At 44.1% G+C, this 16,748-nt stretch overlaps 1 protein-coding gene and 1 long non-coding RNA gene across 3 annotated transcripts in view; one reads left to right on the top strand and one right to left on the bottom strand.

The window, feature by feature from the left end:
* Window positions 1–557: 557 nt before the first annotated feature.
* Window positions 558–16,748, bottom strand: part of TNFAIP8L3 (TNF alpha induced protein 8 like 3) — a 70,844-nt gene continuing 54,653 nt past the window's right edge. For both annotated transcript variants that reach the window (XM_082198869.1, XM_082198870.1), the window contains one exon: window positions 558–5,440. In XM_082198869.1, coding sequence (XP_082054995.1) covers window positions 4,878–5,440 — 563 coding nt within the window. In that variant the 3' untranslated portion in view covers window positions 558–4,877. The remainder of the gene's footprint in view (window positions 5,441–16,748) is intronic.
* The window catches only part of LOC309518551, a 334,884-nt gene continuing 334,137 nt past the window's right edge, over window positions 16,002–16,748 (top strand). Inside the window, exon 1 of the long non-coding RNA XR_014213482.1 lies at window positions 16,002–16,565. This is a non-coding gene — a long non-coding RNA (uncharacterized lncRNA). The remainder of the gene's footprint in view (window positions 16,566–16,748) is intronic.

Here is a 16,748-nt window from a genome sequence, read left to right on the forward strand (position 1 = left end):
GGTGACAAGACAACATCATGGTTGGCACCAGCTGACCCTCCCTGGAAGAGATATTGCACAGATGGGGAGTCACAGTTGAAAAGGCCCTGTTTGTAGTCATGGCCAGTTGAGCTTCAGCTGGTAGAAGGATTTACAGCAGGGTCTATGTGTGCAGTGGTGAAGTTTTTGGCAGCTCATGTTGGAGAAGATGGTTCTTTGGATAGAAACGAGCTTTTAAAGAAAGGGAGATTTTGCCTACAGTGCCTTGGTTCTCAAACGGCTTAGTTGTCAGACAAATCGGCTCCCGAACGCCGCAAACCCAGAAGCAAGTGTTGTGGTTTGCGAACATATTTTGGAAGCTGAACATCCGACACGGCTTCTACTTGAGTGCAGGAAGCACCTACAGCCAATCGGAAGCTGCTCCTTGGTTTTCAAACAGTTTTGGGAGTCGAATGGGCTCCCGGAACAGATTAAGTTCAAGAACGAAGGTACCACTGTACTTAAAAAATAAGAAACTCTTCAAAGAAGGTTAGAGGAAATAACTGCAGCAGATTAAAAAAAATCCAAAGGACATATAGTTTAATCACAAATCATTTAATGCATAATTTCTGATAAACACATGGCACACTTTTTGAGTCTGACTCAAACACTACTGAAATGATTGTTTTGCATGTTAACCCACCAATATAAAAGTAAACGATGAATATATAGCATATGCCAGCATGAGACACGCATAATATTTTTGCCTCCCTTTTAAAGGCTACTCAAGTCTTTTATACATATAAATAACAAGACATTTGGCTGTTTCCTTAAAAAAATAACCAGATTTGAAGCTCAAATGTGTGCAAAATATAAACATCTCTCCTTTTTGTGCTTTCTCCCTGGAGCAGCCTCCCTGAATCACTGCTGGGGAAATTGGCTTATTGGAAGTAATGGTGTCTATAGCTCTCTAGCTATTGGTGGAGCCCATTTTCATCAGCCCCAGCCATCGTGACCAATGGTCAGGGATAACGGGAGTCCATCACCATTTGGAGGGTTGCTGATCACAGTGTATAGAATTGGCCAGATTGAGTAACTGAAAAGGACCCATTTTGCACACAATATCAAACCATAGTTGTGTTAACACGAACATGCCTAAGTCTTGCACACCCCTCTTCTTCCTCCAGCGTAGCCACATGAAGCAGCATCCACTTCTATTTTTTGCTAAGCGCAGTTTCCTGTTGCCTTCAAAAAGGGAGAACTCTGCTTAGTTTAAACTATGGTTTCTTAAAATGAATTATGGTCCTGCATATTATGCTTTGGTATGTAGACAACAGGCCAGCTGGTACTCTCTAGTTTTTAAGGACAGTTTTGCAGTGGGTCACTGAGCCAAGTTTATTTCGACACACCTGTGAAACAACAGTTTTCAAAGTGATATTTTAACCTGTCTCTCCTTTTAAAAATTAGTTTGATGTGTGATTACCTTGGATGTATAATTTCTGTCCTGGTTTAATAAAAATCTATTGAAAATTAATAAAAATTAGTTTGATGTGTGATTACCTTGGATTTCTGTCCTGGTTTAATAAAAATCTATTGAAAATCAATAAAATAAAAATAACCATACTCTTAACTAACCAGAATTTGCCCTGTTTAGATGTAATGTTAACTATGATAAGTGAATAGCAGAAACCACAGGTTTTAAATCTCTTTGCAGGTGTACAGAAGTGGGAGCCTGAGGCTCACACCTGCACATTCCCCTAATGTTAAACCATGGTTTAGTGTTACGTGCAAAACAAGCCAATTCCTCTTTGTATTTCCCTGATTTGACAAAGAGCTGATCTTCTTCCCCAAATTACATTATCCAGTGAATGGACACGGATGCAAAATGTAAACTGCCCAATGAAGCTACCAGAGACAAGTGACTCGTGGACAATCTCATCAAAGCCAGCAGGAGGGCACGTCATTGTGGATTTTACTCTTCTGGTTGCCAGAATAGATCCTGTGTTTAATCTTAGAAAACAATTGTTATGTATTTGCTGCTATGCGGCAATAGGCCTTTGTAGTTTCTTAAGCAGCCATTCTACACCCACTTACCTGGGAGTAAGCCCAGCTGAACCCAGTGAAACTTATATCTGTGTAGGGATGTCAGAGAATTCTGACGAAAGCGAAAATGGGAGCAGAAATTGCAAAATCTCACTTTTTGCTCCCTATCCAAAATTGGAAACAATCTAGTGAAGGCCATTGACCTTTGCTGCTGTTTTCGCTTTCAGTTTGTGAACCGTGCATAACTGATTGTGCCCTTCCCTGCTTTGCACTGCAATGAATGGGGTGGAATAATGTAAGGACAACGTAACTTACGTAATTACGTAACTTATGCAATTTTGCCAAAGCAGCGTGTGAGGCGGATGATGTCATTTTTGGTGGGTGGCAGAGCAGAAACACTGCTTCATACAACAAATACAGGGCAGAAGATGATGAGTAAAAGGGAAGGCCAGATCGTGGTATAGAAGATTATGCATATAGAAAGTAGATAACAGAACTTGGGGCCATCCAACAATTTCTGGAAGATTTGGGACTGATGAAAGAGACTACATAGTTAAAATTACGAAATTTGTTTCCATAAGATGTAGCGAAGGTCACCAGTTCAGACCGCTTGCAGAGAGGATTGGACAAATTCTTGGAGGAATTTGGCTACTGGCCACAACGGCCATGTTCACTCACCACGGTGAGAGGCACTGCTCTGAATGGCAGTTTTTGGGGGGCCAGTGGGGAGGGTGCTGTTGCTAGTGGGCTTTCTTCCCATAAGCGTTTGGTTGGCTGCTGTGATAACAGGATGATGGACCAATGGGCCTTGAGTCTGATCCACCAGGGCGCTTATACTTTTTGCAGATTAATATGGAAATGGGATGGAACAGATCAGCCAAACCGTGCAAACCGAATAAGGATCAGAAACATAGCTGTCAACTTACAGATTTGAAAATAAGGGACCAACAGCCTCAAAAATAAGGGATCAGCAGCCAAAATAAGGGATTTGCCGGGCACAGGTATGTTCAACTTCTGAGCCCCTCCGAGCCAAAGGCCGAAAACCCAGCCAGCAGCCAAACGAAGCCTCAAGTGGTGGTTCCCACAGCGCAGCAACCCGGCAAAGGGGATGCAGCAAGGGAAACCACCGTCACCTCTCCGCTGGGAAGCGCTGAGAAAAGGCAAGTCCCCAGGCAACGCAGCCGATTTGATCAGCACAAGGCATGCAAGCTCCACCCCCCAGTCATTCTTAGACTCCTTATTGGGTGAGCAACGCAGCCAAGCAACACAGTTGGAGCCTCCCTCCTCCCTGGCCAGCAGGGAGGGAGGGAGAGGAGCTGCTTCCTTTGAAACCCAGGAAATTTAAGGGACATCATCAATCCTGGACAGCAGCGGGACACAGCGCTGGGATAAGGGACTGTCCCGCCAAATAAGGGACGCTTGACAGCTATGATCATAAATAGATGGATCCGTCCATTCCTAGTGGGTGCAGGCCTTCAACGATATCGGTTGCCAGTTTAAGGCAGAGGATTGTAGGGGTTTTTTTTTTTTTCAAATGAAGCTTTTGAAACTGAGTGTCCATTTCTATGCTTTGACAAGCAACAATCACGAGCTCTTCGGGCAACATTTTGGACAGCCTCATTCCTCGCAAAGCCCAAGGACCTAGAGAAACATAGATATATAGGAAAACACAGAGCTGTATATGGTACAGAAACAACAGAGAGACGCCAGGCTTTGTGGGGACTCTGATTCAACTGTCGGGAGGTTACTGACATCATGCTTAAATTCAGGAGTGAAGGGACGAGCCCCAAAATCACCCCAGTTCACTATGTTCTTCACCCCCCGCCAATGCACACCCTTATGAATAATAGCTTGCACAATCTTTCTGCGGCACCCGATTTAAGAGTCTTTAAGAGATTGGCACAACTTTTTCATTCCTTTCTTGGTATAAAATGCTGCCACCTTAAGAGAAGCAATATTCCTCCTTTTGTTGTGCTTTGCCCCCATTCCTGGCATATGGAATTATTCTCTGTTTGGATCATGTGCTAAAAAGAGATTTTCAGTTTTAAAAATAATGCTATTCAGAGCCCATTCTTTCCACTTCACCTTATGGGTTTCATTCTTCTACAATACAAACGTGGGCATGTTTGCTCGATGTCATGGAACTTCAGGTTTCCTTTTTGGCACATCAAACTGCAACCACAACACAGCAATAATGCGATCATGGTATGTAATCATTTCCCTCCCCATCACAAATGGCCTTGCATCATAAAATGCTCAGTTTATTTGTGGTCTGAAGTGTGGCTTGCTTTGCTTTCCATTACAAATGCTCTGGAATGGCCTGGTTCACACATAATACTAAACCATGGTTAATGTTAAATGTTAAACCATGGTTAACACTAACCGTCATTAATAAAACCATCATTAAAGTGGAAACATCTGGCAGATGGTCACTTAAGCCTTAGTTCATTACATCTCTCTATCAAAGAGACACAAGCCCAGAAGAGCTGCTATTTACCGGTAGTTACAGTTGTGTACCTTTTGAGCGGTGATGACTCCATAAGCAGCATTAAGGAGGAGGTGTTGGGCTGGGTCCACATGTAACACTAAGCTATGGTTTACAGTAACCATGGTTTATAAACCAACTACAGACCTTGATTAACAAGCAACTTTTAACCATAGTTAATAAACCATAGTTAAGCTGCTGGGCTCTTGCATAACACTAAGCCATGGTTAAAGAAACTGTAGTTTAACAAGCCATGGTTTAGTGTGCAAACCAGGCCATTCTCTTTTGAGATTATGCACAGGAAGCTAACAGTTGGTCCGAACTCTCTGGTTACATTTCTTAAGCGAAACTTGTGTAGTTGCTGTTTTGTTTTTTTAAAAAGGGCAAAGTTTCAAAGGATTTTCTCATCTAGCAGTTTGTTGATTCCATCACAGATCTTTTTGAGGTGTGGTCGGCATTCCCCATCAAGGCTATAGAGGGCAGTGAGGAACTCCACATTTGCGAAATGGTCGAAGACGTGATTGATTCGCGCATGAGACCTGGCTGTCAGGTGCCGTTCCACAAGTTCGTGAACAAGGTCTTTGCACTCGTTCAGGAGTTCCGAGAGGACATTTTTATCGAAAGTGTACTCCACCTCGTAAAAGCTAACAATCGTCATGGCCGCTTGGTTCAGCTTCTTGCGGAACTTCTCGACAATCTCCAGCTCTTCGGAATTGAACTGATTGTTTCGGTAGAGGATCCCGATTTTGATGGCCACTTTGATCAAGTCCCTCATGATTTTGTGGGATTCCTTCTTGTTCTTCATGTGCTCCGTGGTCACTTTGTATAACTCGTCGAAGATTTCGCTGCTGGTGTCATCAATCAGCATGTTAGCCATGGTCTTGGTGGCCATTTTACTCAAGATCTTTTTCTGGGCTTGCAGCGCAAGGCTCTTTGAACTGAAGTTTTCGGGACCTAAGGGTAGTGGGCAGGGTGGGTGAGTAGGGGGGGGAGGGATGGGGAGAGATGGAAAGGGGGGAGAGAAGAAAGGAGAGAAAGAAAGGGGGGAAGTTATCTTTGAATAATTTGCAACGAACATTTCACAGTTCAAAGTGCCATTTACTAAATCATGTATCTATCATCTATCTATCTATCTATCTATCTATCTATCTATCTATCTATCTATCATCTATCTATCTATCATCTATCATTTATCTCTGTATCTGTATCTATATCTATATATCTATATCCACATTGTTTTGTAATTTATAATTATTATTAGAACATATTTTGTCAGGTGGAACAAGATCCAAGCCCCCACGGCAGGTTGCCAAGAACAGATAAGACAAGGAAAAGTCCTTACCAACGGCTTTTTATTCAATATTCAGAGAGAGAGGCTTGGAAATGCAACCTCTTGGAATAATGGCGTTGTCCTGAGTAAATCTCCACCCCCCTTTTCTCCCCACTTCCTCATTCATCACCTTGTCTCCTATGGGTGGGGCTGAGGTCCTTTTGCTTCTGAGCCCTTTGCTCTACTTCTTTCAATGCTTGCCGGGTTCTGGGAATGGGGGCAGTGTCTAAAGACACTGTGTCCGTAATTCTGAACTGTCATCTTCTTCTCTGGGAGGTTCAGGCTGGGGAGGTGGTCTCCTCTCCACCATTCCTCTTCTGCCCAGTCCCTGACAGATCTACACTTACAAATGCCTACATACACATACATATTTGTTTACTGTTAATTTATGATTAATAGTAAATATCAATACACATAATGTTTAAAAACTACTACTTTGTTATTGAAATGACAAATATCGTATTGACTCGAATCTAATGCGCCATAGAATCTAATGCGCACCGCAGTTTTCAGAACCTTGAAACCAATGAAAGATATTTGCAGGCGAATGTAAATGTGCCATCGAATCAAATGCACACCTTGATATTCGCAATGTCATTTGGCCATATAAGGTGTGCATTAGATTTGAGTAAACACAGTACTTGTAGATCAGAATAATCTTTTAAAAAACGTTGAAACTGGGGAAGAGAGGAATGCGGCAGTCTTGTACAAAGGAATGGGAGAGAAAGCCGGTTAGCATTTTAATGTTAGCCATACCTGATTCACACTTCCTGAAACAATACCTGAACTGAAGCACAGCCATCCTTTAAGAAATCCTTACTTTTCCTGATTTTGCGATGCAGCAGCTTTCCAACCGAACAACGCGCACAAAAAAAATGTGTCTGCGTTGCGGTAATCGTGTGTGAAAATTTATACCTTCAGTGAATGTAATGTACAAAACTGTAACTCTTATTAGGGGGAACTGCTTGCAAACACATGTGCAAAAAGGGGGAAATGCGCCTTTGTGGAGATATACCCCTCAAGGTAGGGATGCGGGTGGCGCTGTGGGTTAAACTACAGAGCCTAGGACTTGCTGATCAGAAGGTCGGCGGTTCGAATCCCCACGACGGGTTGGCTCCTGCCAACCTAGCAGTTCAAAAGCACAAAGTGCAAGTAGATAAATAGGTACCGCTCTGGCGGGAAGGTAAACGGTGTTTCCGTGCACTGCTCTGGTTCGCCAGAGGCAGCTTAGTCATGCTGGCCACATGACCCAGAAGATGTATTGGCTTCCTTGGCCAAAAAAGCGAGATGAGCGCCACAACCCCAGAGTCGGCCACGACTGGACCTAATGGTCAGGGGTCCCTTTACCTTTACCCCTCAATGTGGAGGGTTTGACTAGATGAACTCTACAATTTTATGAGAAATTCACATTAACGTTTTCATGAGAACTAAAAAAAACTGATCTGGAAATGTGCAAAACTGAACTTAAAAGACTGGAAAAGCAAGAAATTGAGAGATAACTGAAATTCACAGATCCATCCATCCACCCCTAGTTTGTACTATGCTAGCGTTTCAGAAGGATAATGGGGGGAGGAAATACATTGGCTCTTCAAGCCATATGCTCTCCCTCCTCTTCAAAGAGCAGCGAAAGCTTCTGGAGAAGTAAAAATAAAAAAAGCTGCAGTAGGCGGTGAGAATTGGCTCAGAAGCAGCGGAACGGGCCAAAAGCCTGTCACAGACAGCATGTTGACCCTGCTTGCTGAGAGGAGAAGTCTGTTTTGGTCACGGGGAGTCACTGTTGAGTGGCAGGTAGCTGCGTTGGGTCTGTTAGGAGGAGTTGGGTCTGGGGAGCAGAATGGTGGGGTGTGTTTGTGAGGCTATCCAAGAAGTCACAATACGGCATTGCTTCTGTCAGAAGCACCTAAAATGTTTCGAAGTCAGGAGCGAGTTCCTGAATTCCCACAAAACAATTATTAATAGAGCGCTGATCAAATCAGATGTTAAAAACAGCTGGGAATGTAGGACCTGCAACGCAGGACGCAATTCGAGCCTCCCAGTGCAACGGCTGTGCAGTCCCTGCATCAATGGCCCTTAGGCATGGGTAGGCAAACTAAGTTCCATGGGCCGGATCAGGCCCAATTGCCTTCTGGATCCGGCCCGCGGGCGGTCCGGAAATCGCTGCATGGATTGCCAGCTCACGCGAGTTCCTTGCCTCTTCCTTCCACGGCGGCGGTGGTGGCACCTCCTCCCTCCCTCCCTCCTGGCTTCTCCCTGCCCTGCCTAAGGGAGGAAGGGGGCTGGGCTTTGTTGGTACAGCAGCAGCAGTGCTTGGGCAGCCGCCATTTTAAGCAGCCGTGCTCTGGAGCCCTTTTGAGTGCCGCTCAGTATTCTTCTTTTGCCACCGCCAGCCCCTTTCGCTCACAAGACACAGGTAAGCAGCCACTGGGGCTCGTGGTGCTCTTGAATCATTCCCCCCTTCAAAATATAGTCTGGCCCCCCACAAGATCTGAGGGACAGTGGACCGGCCCCCTGCTGAAAAAGTTTGCTGACCCCTGCCCTCAGGGATGGAAAGCTCACCCCCTTGCCTTGCAAATCCATCTTGAGAATACAGTGGTACCTCGGGAAAGGACTTAATTCCTTATGGAGGTCCGTTCTTAACCTGAAACTATTGTGAACCTGAGGCAGTGGCGTAGCGTGGGTTGTCAGCACCCGGGGCAAGGCAAGTAATTTGCGCCCCATAACCTGTGGATTTGCACCCCCTAACCCGTGGATTTGCGCCCCCTAACCCTAACCCCCAGATGTTGCGCCCGGTGCGGCTGGCCCCCCCTGCACCTCCCACGCTACGCCACTGACCTGAGGTACCACTTTAGCTAATGGGGCCTCCTGCTGCCGCTACGCTGCCGCCACACACTTCTGTTCTCACCCTGAAGCAAAGTTCTTAACCCGAGGTGCTATTTCTGGGTTAGCCTGTAACCTGAAGCATCTGTAACCTGAAGCGTATGTAACCCGAGGTACCACTGTAGTATGCATGGAAGTGCCCTTACAACTTCTTTAAGAAAGCTGATAAGCTTCAGACACTGGCTGTGCTTTGCTTCTCCAACGCAGCTGCAAAGTTCTGCCTGGAGAATTCCAATGGAGAGGCCAATTTTGCGTTTACTGCCTGTTAATTCTAAAATAGCCCAGTATCTTTTTTTTTTTTGACTAGGGGGTTGGGTGTGGAGTGGGATGCAGACACAGCTATTGTTGAAATGATTCATCTTCAGCACATCTTTGACAATCTTAAAACAATGAGTTGAATTCTTTTCTTTTTTTAAGAAACAACTGCTGTCATTAATAAATGGTGTGCTCCAACCATGAATGCAAAATAGTTTCAATCAGACAATCCTAACCTTACAACTTTTTGTCACATTCTCAGCACTGCACTAGCAACGGCAATTCTGTTTTGTTTGGGAGAAGGGGCAGGCCTGCTAAGAAATAATGTCTTAAGAGAACAGCAATGGATGTACAAAACCACTCTGTGGGTAGTTGGGTCAAGGTAGGCCTATGGCTAATGGTTTTTATCCAGTGCTAATCACACTCTGCCCTTTTATGGATCACTGCCTTGTTGTGGCGAAAGGGTCTGAATAACTCCAAGAAGTGATGAGCTATGCCGTGCAGGACCACCCAAGACAGACAGGTCTTGAGACAGACAGGCCGAGAGTTTAGATTAAATGTGATCCACCTGGAGAAGGAACTGGCAAACCAGTATTTTGCCAAGAAAACTCCATGGACATAAAAAAGGAGAAGCTTTGAGAAGAAAGTGAGAGTCTCCAAGGCATGCTCTGGTTCATGGGATCACAGAGAGTCAAACACAACTAAGATGACTAAACAACAAAAAATCGAACTCAGAGTAAACTTAACTGAAATTAATGGGCCTAAGTTAGTCAAGCAATGTGCTCTTTGTGAAGCTACCTTTGAAGGTGACCTGGAAACTACAATTAATCCAGAATGTGGCAGCTAGACTGGTGACTGGGAGTGGCCACCGAGACCATATAACACCGGTCTTGAAAGACCTACATTGGCTCCCAGTAAGTTTCACAATTCAAAGTGTTGGTGTGACCTTGAAAGCCCTAAACGGCCTCGGCTCAGTATACCCGAAGGCGTGTCTCCACCCCCATTGTTAAGCCCAGACACTGAGGTCCAGCTCCGAGGGCCTTCTGGCGGTTCCCTCACTGTGAGAAGCGAGGTTACAGGGAACCAGGCAGAGGGCCTGCTCGGTAGTGGCGCCCGCCCTGTGGAACGCCCTCCCACCAGATGTGAAGGAAATGAACAACTATCTGACATTTAGAAAACATCTGAAGGCAGCCCTGTTTAGGGAAGTTTTTAATGTGTGACATTTGGATGTATTTTTAATCTTTGTTGGAAGCCGCCCAGAGTAGCTGAGGAAACCCAGCCAGATGGGTGGGGTACAAATAATAAACAAACAAACAAACAATAATGTCCACTGATTCCAATAGGTCTACTCTGAGTAGGACTAGCATTGACCACAACCCAAGAGCTACAAGTTTCCATTCTGTTCAACACCCATTGTGGTCATCAGGAGAGTTATTTCTAGGAGAGTCCAGTCCATAATAATAATAATACTAAAATACTACTACTACTACTACTACTACTACTACTACTACTACTACTACATTATTAATACCCCACCCATCTAGCTGGGCTTCCCCAGCCACTCTGGGCGGCTTCCAACAAAATATTAAAATACAGTAATGCATCAAACATTAAAAGCTTCCCTAAACAGGGCTGCCTTCAGATGTCTTCTAACAGTCTGGTAGTTGTTGTTCTCTTTGACATCTGGTGGGAGGGCGTTCCACAGGGAGGGCGCCACTACCGAGAAGGCCCTCTGCCTGGTTCTCTGTAACTTGGCTTCTCGCAGTGAGGGAACCGCCAGAAGCCCCTCGGAGCTGGACCTCAATGTCTGGGCAGAACAATGGGGGGCATGGTAGTCCATAAGACAGGGGATTCTTGGTATAGATACCTCCTTGATGTAACTCCCTGCTGGGGAGTATTTGATCTGTTCTCAACAGCAGACATTTTAAACAAAGGTTGTTTTTTTTTATTTCTCCAGGCATTTGGATAATAAAGGGAAATTGCTTTGGGTACAGTTCCACAGATACATGTCATTTCCTGTGTGTTGTGGTCTGATTTTTATGGTCCTGATGATGCTTTTATTATTGTGCGATTGCTTTATTGAATTTGTGTTGTCATTTGTCCTGTGCTCCTGACTGGAGGATGTGTGGGATATAAAAACAAGGAATGCTGATACAATCAAAGAACTGTAGCGTTGGAAGGGAATCCGAGGGCCATCTAGTCCAACCACCTGAAATGCTAAAAAAAAAAATCCCTGATCACCCAACCTGTTTAGAAACCTCAAATGAAGGAGAGTCCACCACATTCTGAAGCAGTCCATTCTACTGTTGAAAAGCTCTTACCATCAGAAAGTTCTTCCTAATGTTTAGCTGAAATCACCTTTCTTATACTGTAATTTGAATCCATTGTTTTGGGTTGTACCCTCTGGAACAGCAGAAAACAAGCTTGTCTCCTCTTCCATGTGATGGCCCTTCAGATATTTGAAGATGGCCAATGTTGTTGGACTCTCATCAGCCCAAATTGACAAGGCCAACGGTAATAGAATCTGAAGTCTAACACCACCTGGAGGAACCACAGACTCCTCATCCCAGAGCTACAGGCATATTTTTCTATACTCCTGTCCTTCCCATCTGTGTACATTTTGTCCTGGACTTCCACCAGCCGCGATGAAGCCCAAAAGCTCAGAAAATGCCTGCCAGATACGCTCAGAGTTATCATGGACACAGGCGCTACCGTCCCTGTATAATTATAGAAAGGCCAGAAATAATATGCAGTCTTCTTAAAATTCTCATCTTGAAATGGAATCTTCTTAAAATGTCTTCCTCCTCTCCCCCACCTCGGATTGTAAACGCAAACTCCGTGAGCATCTGCAAGATTCTCAAAATATTTTGCTTCCAGATGGCGAGAAGGGAACGTACCAAATTGTTGCCGATCTGGGGAGGGGCGAGTGGGGCTCGACTATATTATCTGCATGCAAATATGCTTTTAATAAATGCAGGTCCTGCACGTATGCAGAAAAATGCGATGCACAAAGAAAGTCCTGGGTTTCTATTCCTAGATACGAAAATAAGACTTGAACCCTTGTACTGTGAGCTATGTGCATTTGGAACATCTGTTAGGCTAGATGGTTTCTAGAATTATTTTTGGATGCTAGGCATAAGTTACTGGCAGATGTAAATTGCTTATAGCACAGAGGAGAATGCAAGATAAGCCCTAGATCACCTCCTTGTCCACTCATTCAATAACCACAAAACGTCCAACACTTGGGGCTTTGCAGAGAAGCTAAATTCATAAATGGAAATAATCATAATCATAATCATATGTTATTACTTGTACCTCACCCATCTGACTGGGCTGCCCATGCCACTCTGGGTGGCTTCCAACATAATATACAGAAACATAATGAAATATCAGACATTAAAAACTTAACGGCTTGTTTTCACCAGATCGGAATCTGACCCTTGCTTCTTTCAGAGACTTGAATAGTCTACAAAGACTTTCAGAGACTTATAAGACTTTCATTTGGTTCTATGTTTTCAAGAGAATCCATCAAGAGTGCATATCTTGTGACTTTCAGAGATTTATAGACTTTTGTTTATTTGGTTTTGCAGGGAGTACATTTCATACTGTTCAGTGTTCAGTATAGATTATATAAAGAGTTTACATTGACATCGTATTGTTGTACTTGGTCATTGTGTTGCTTTGGATATTACTGATTGTGCTAAACTGCCTTCATGTGCTTATTTATGTATATCCTGCTCATCCTCTCATTGGAGTGATAAAAAAATTAAAACATCTTAACAACAATTCTAGTGACAACAATAGTGATGCTAACTGAGAAAGATCTCAGAAAGCTTGCTGAAAGAGGAAAGTCTTCAGCAGAGGCTGAAAAGACAAGCAAGATGGTACATGTGTGTACTGTGTATGGGTTGCTCGTGCGTAAGTTGCCGCCTCTCCAGGCTTTGTTGCCTTGCTAAACCTTTCAGTCTGGACAGCCCTTCACTTCGTGGCTGCCTCAGTCGCTAGCAGAATCCGTCAGTGGGCGTTTCTTAAATCTTTTCCAACATAAAAGTTGTTTGACACCCAGTCTCCTCCTACTCTCTCTGCGCGGAGGTCTTCTGCGCAGGGTGTGCGTGGGTAGCGGAGGACCTGGGCTCTCCCCGCTGGTGTCCGGTGAAGAGTCCTGGAGCCCTCTCACCGATTCCCCCATCAGCCCCTCTATATCCCTGGTGTTGCGCTGATTTGCTTCCCCATCTGCGGAGCTGCCTCTCTCCCTGCTGGGCCCTTCTCCAGCATCATTTGAGAGCCTTCCCTCCGCCTCTAGCTCCGATGTCAGTTCCCTGACAATGTGTAATAGTCAACAGGCTTATATGACTGGTTCTGTCCCCGCACCTCCATTCTGGCAGACCTGTTTAGGGAAGTTTTTAAAGTTTGATGTTTTATCATGTTTTTAATTTTCTGTTGGGAGCCGCCCAGAGTGGCTGGGGAAACCCAGACGGGGTATAAATAATAATAAAATTATTATTATTATTATTATTATTATTATTATTATTATTATTATCATTATCGTCTGACAACTGATGGGAGGGCTTTCCACAAGGCGGGTGCCACTACTGAGAAGGCCCTCTGCCTGGTTCCCTGTATCCTTACTTCTTATCCTTGGAGCTGGACCTCAGTGTCTCGGCTGCTGAATGAGTTTATGAGAAGTGAACATGGCTGTTTTTTTATTAATAAGGGATCATTTCTCTGCATTCCAGATACTTGGCGTTTTGACTATGCTTTCCTTTGCATTAAATGGAAAAATGCAAAAGGTGTACGTGTGGCGGATTCCGACCACTTCTGCCTGACCCGTTTATTGAATATTCACCCTGGTTTGGTTTCAGGGAGGTTAGCCGAGAAAATATTATCTCACAACTTCCAGAGCGTTTCCCCATCACATTCCTTGTTGCAAAAAGTCTGATCTCGGAGGGAAATGGTTTCGTTGCACAAGACTGCTAAATCAACCCTAACATTCCAACCTGATTTTGCTGTTCTGTGGTTGAATCCCACCTGAAAATTGCAACAGCCTGGAACTGCCCAAATGTTGAGGCAACAAAGGGTACATCCAGCTCATTCTTGGCCTTTACCCGTCATTGGGTATTTACAGAGAACACATAAGATAAACAGATATGTTTTACGCTCGCCTCTTTGGCTGGAAATATACAATTATTGTCATGGCGACAATTGGCGATTGCCGCCTAGTCTGTTAGTTGACTAAAACAACCCACCCTTGGCTGAAAATAACCTGTTTTAATAGCTGAATCCTGCTCTTTGTGAAAATATTTAAATGCTTTTAACATTGCTGTAACTAGATGTTGATTTGGAGAGTAAACAAACGTCCGGAAGAAATATGTCCCTCAAAAGAACAGAGTGCAATAATTTTAACTAGAGTAAATAATGTTGATGAAACCTTTCTCGGTGCACTGGGGGGGGGGGGGAAGGCCCGGGCAATGGCTTGCAGTAGACTAAACACACCACCCACAAGCCTTTGTGCAAACTGGGAGTAGGGTGCTGTCGCTAGAAAGTTGGGCAGTGACCTGTGGGGAAAAAACAGGGTTCAAATGACTGTCATGTAGCTTAATTGGTGCTCTTGGGCTTGTCTGGAGATACACAGATTTGTCCATTTTGGTTTCTCTCAAATTCTGATTTTTCCAGTCTTATGTCCAGTTCTCAACATTTCTGCATCAGTTTGCAAAAAAACCTCATGAAAATTAGTCAGCATTTTAGCATAAATTTCTCCCTATATGCACGTTTTTGTATGCAATTTTCTCTAACGCATTTTGGCAAGCAGATTTCCTTAACGAAATGCATTATTTGCATCTGAAGGCAGCCCTGTTCAGGGAAGCTTTTAATATGTGACATTTTAGTGTATTTTTCATCTTTGTTGGAAGCCGCCAAGAATGGCTGGGGAAACCCAGCCAGATGGGCGGGGTACAAATAAATAATAATAATTATTATTATTATTATTATTATTATTATTATTATTATTATTATTATTTGCACGTTAATTTCACTGATAAATGCTTTCCCCTGCACACTTTCCCCTGCTGTGTGGATTTTTGTAGACGTCTATTTGGAACCGCATCACAAAATTCAAAGAAGGGCTAATTTCAAAGGATGGCTGCGGTTTGCTTTGCGCATTCTTTTGAAAAGTGTTGAGCCGAATTCTCCTCCATCCTCCATCTGTTATACAATCACAGGGCCAAACTGCATGAGATGCCTGTGACCAACTGCACAGTTGGCTTTGAAAAAGTATATTTCAGATGGGCTCTGATCCAGATCGGGACCTTGGTGTGGAGTTAGAAATGTACGGTAATTCCTGCAATTCCTGGTGTGAACTGGCTAGATTTGCACTTTCCCGGCTAATTAATTATCCTTCAGATGTCATACATCCCCAGATTTTCTGATACAGTTCTTGGCTCAAGGAACATACCAAGATGCATTAAAGGTGAAATACATACATGGAAAAAACCTGGCATTTGTATATCTATTTAAATACAATTTTTCATGCAGATTTTCCTCTCAGTTTAGATTAATGAGGAAATGGAACTTATGACTAGAGGAAACAAACATCTACAGTGGTGTCCTGCAAGACGAATGCCTCGCAAGACGGAAAACCCGCTAGACGAAAGGGTTTTCCGTTTTTCAATGCGCTTCGCAGGACGAATTTCCCTATGGCCTTGCTTTGCAAGACGAAAATGTCTTGCGAGTCTTGAGATTTTTTTTCCGCTTTCCCCCTCCCTTTTCCTAAGCCGCTAAGCCTTTAATAGCCTTTTAGCAGCTAAGCCGCTAAGCCTTTAATAGCTGCTAAACCGCTAATAAACACTAATCCGCTAATCCGCTAATAGGGTTGCTTCGCAAGACGAAAAAACCGCTAGACGAAGATACTCACGGAACGGATTAATTTCATCTTGCGAGGCACCACTGTATCTGACTTTTAGATGTTTGATGTTTTATTCTGTTTTAATATTGTGTTGGGAGCTGCGTAGAGTGGCTGGAGAAACCCAGCCAGATGGGCGGGGTATCATCATCATCATCAAACCTTTTATTGGCATCACATCCAAACATCCAAAACAAATCAATACAGAATTACCACTTCCCCAGTGGCACAAAACATTTGCTAAAATAAAGGAAACAGAGCAGTCTAGGGCGGGGTATACACTATTCTTATTCTTATTCTTGTTTAGTTGCTGGGACATGTAACTCTGTGAGAGGTAAACTTCAGTGCCTGGGATTCTCTGAGGGAAAGAAGGAGGGTCAGACGCTTGGCAGCTGCCTGAGGTTGCCCAGTGGTGCCCTGGGCCTGGCAGAGAGAGCGTTCCTGGAGCCCAGAGCCCATTGGCTCCAGTCCCTGGCCAGACTCTGACCTCACAACCAGCTGTGGACTCCTGGGGAATGTTTTGTTTCCTAGGAGACCAGGTGAGTTGCTTGAAAGGATCCCTGGCTAAGCTGAAAGCCCAGTCAGTTGGAGCAGTTAGCAGCCATTCAGATCCCTTCATCTGTTCTTGTCTTGAAAGCTGTTCAGGTGGATTGACTGACTTTCTGGACATCTTCAGTTTTCTACCCCCATGGAACAATGTCCCGCTGGATGCACAGAAAGTAAAGTCATGGGAAAGCGGGAAGACATCCTGAAGATTCGTGCCCCCCACATGTCCACTTTTTAAAGATGCTCCTTGGACCAAGGACCTTGGTTATTTGACCTTTCTAAATCCTGGGTGTTACATGAGCCAGTAATTTTCCCAGGTAGTTTTCTGATGATTTTTCTGAGTTTCCTTTTTTGTC

This window comes from Podarcis vaucheri (genome assembly GCF_965113315.1).
Source record: "Podarcis vaucheri genome assembly, chromosome: 14".
NCBI lineage: Eukaryota > Metazoa > Chordata > Lepidosauria > Squamata > Lacertidae > Podarcis > Podarcis vaucheri.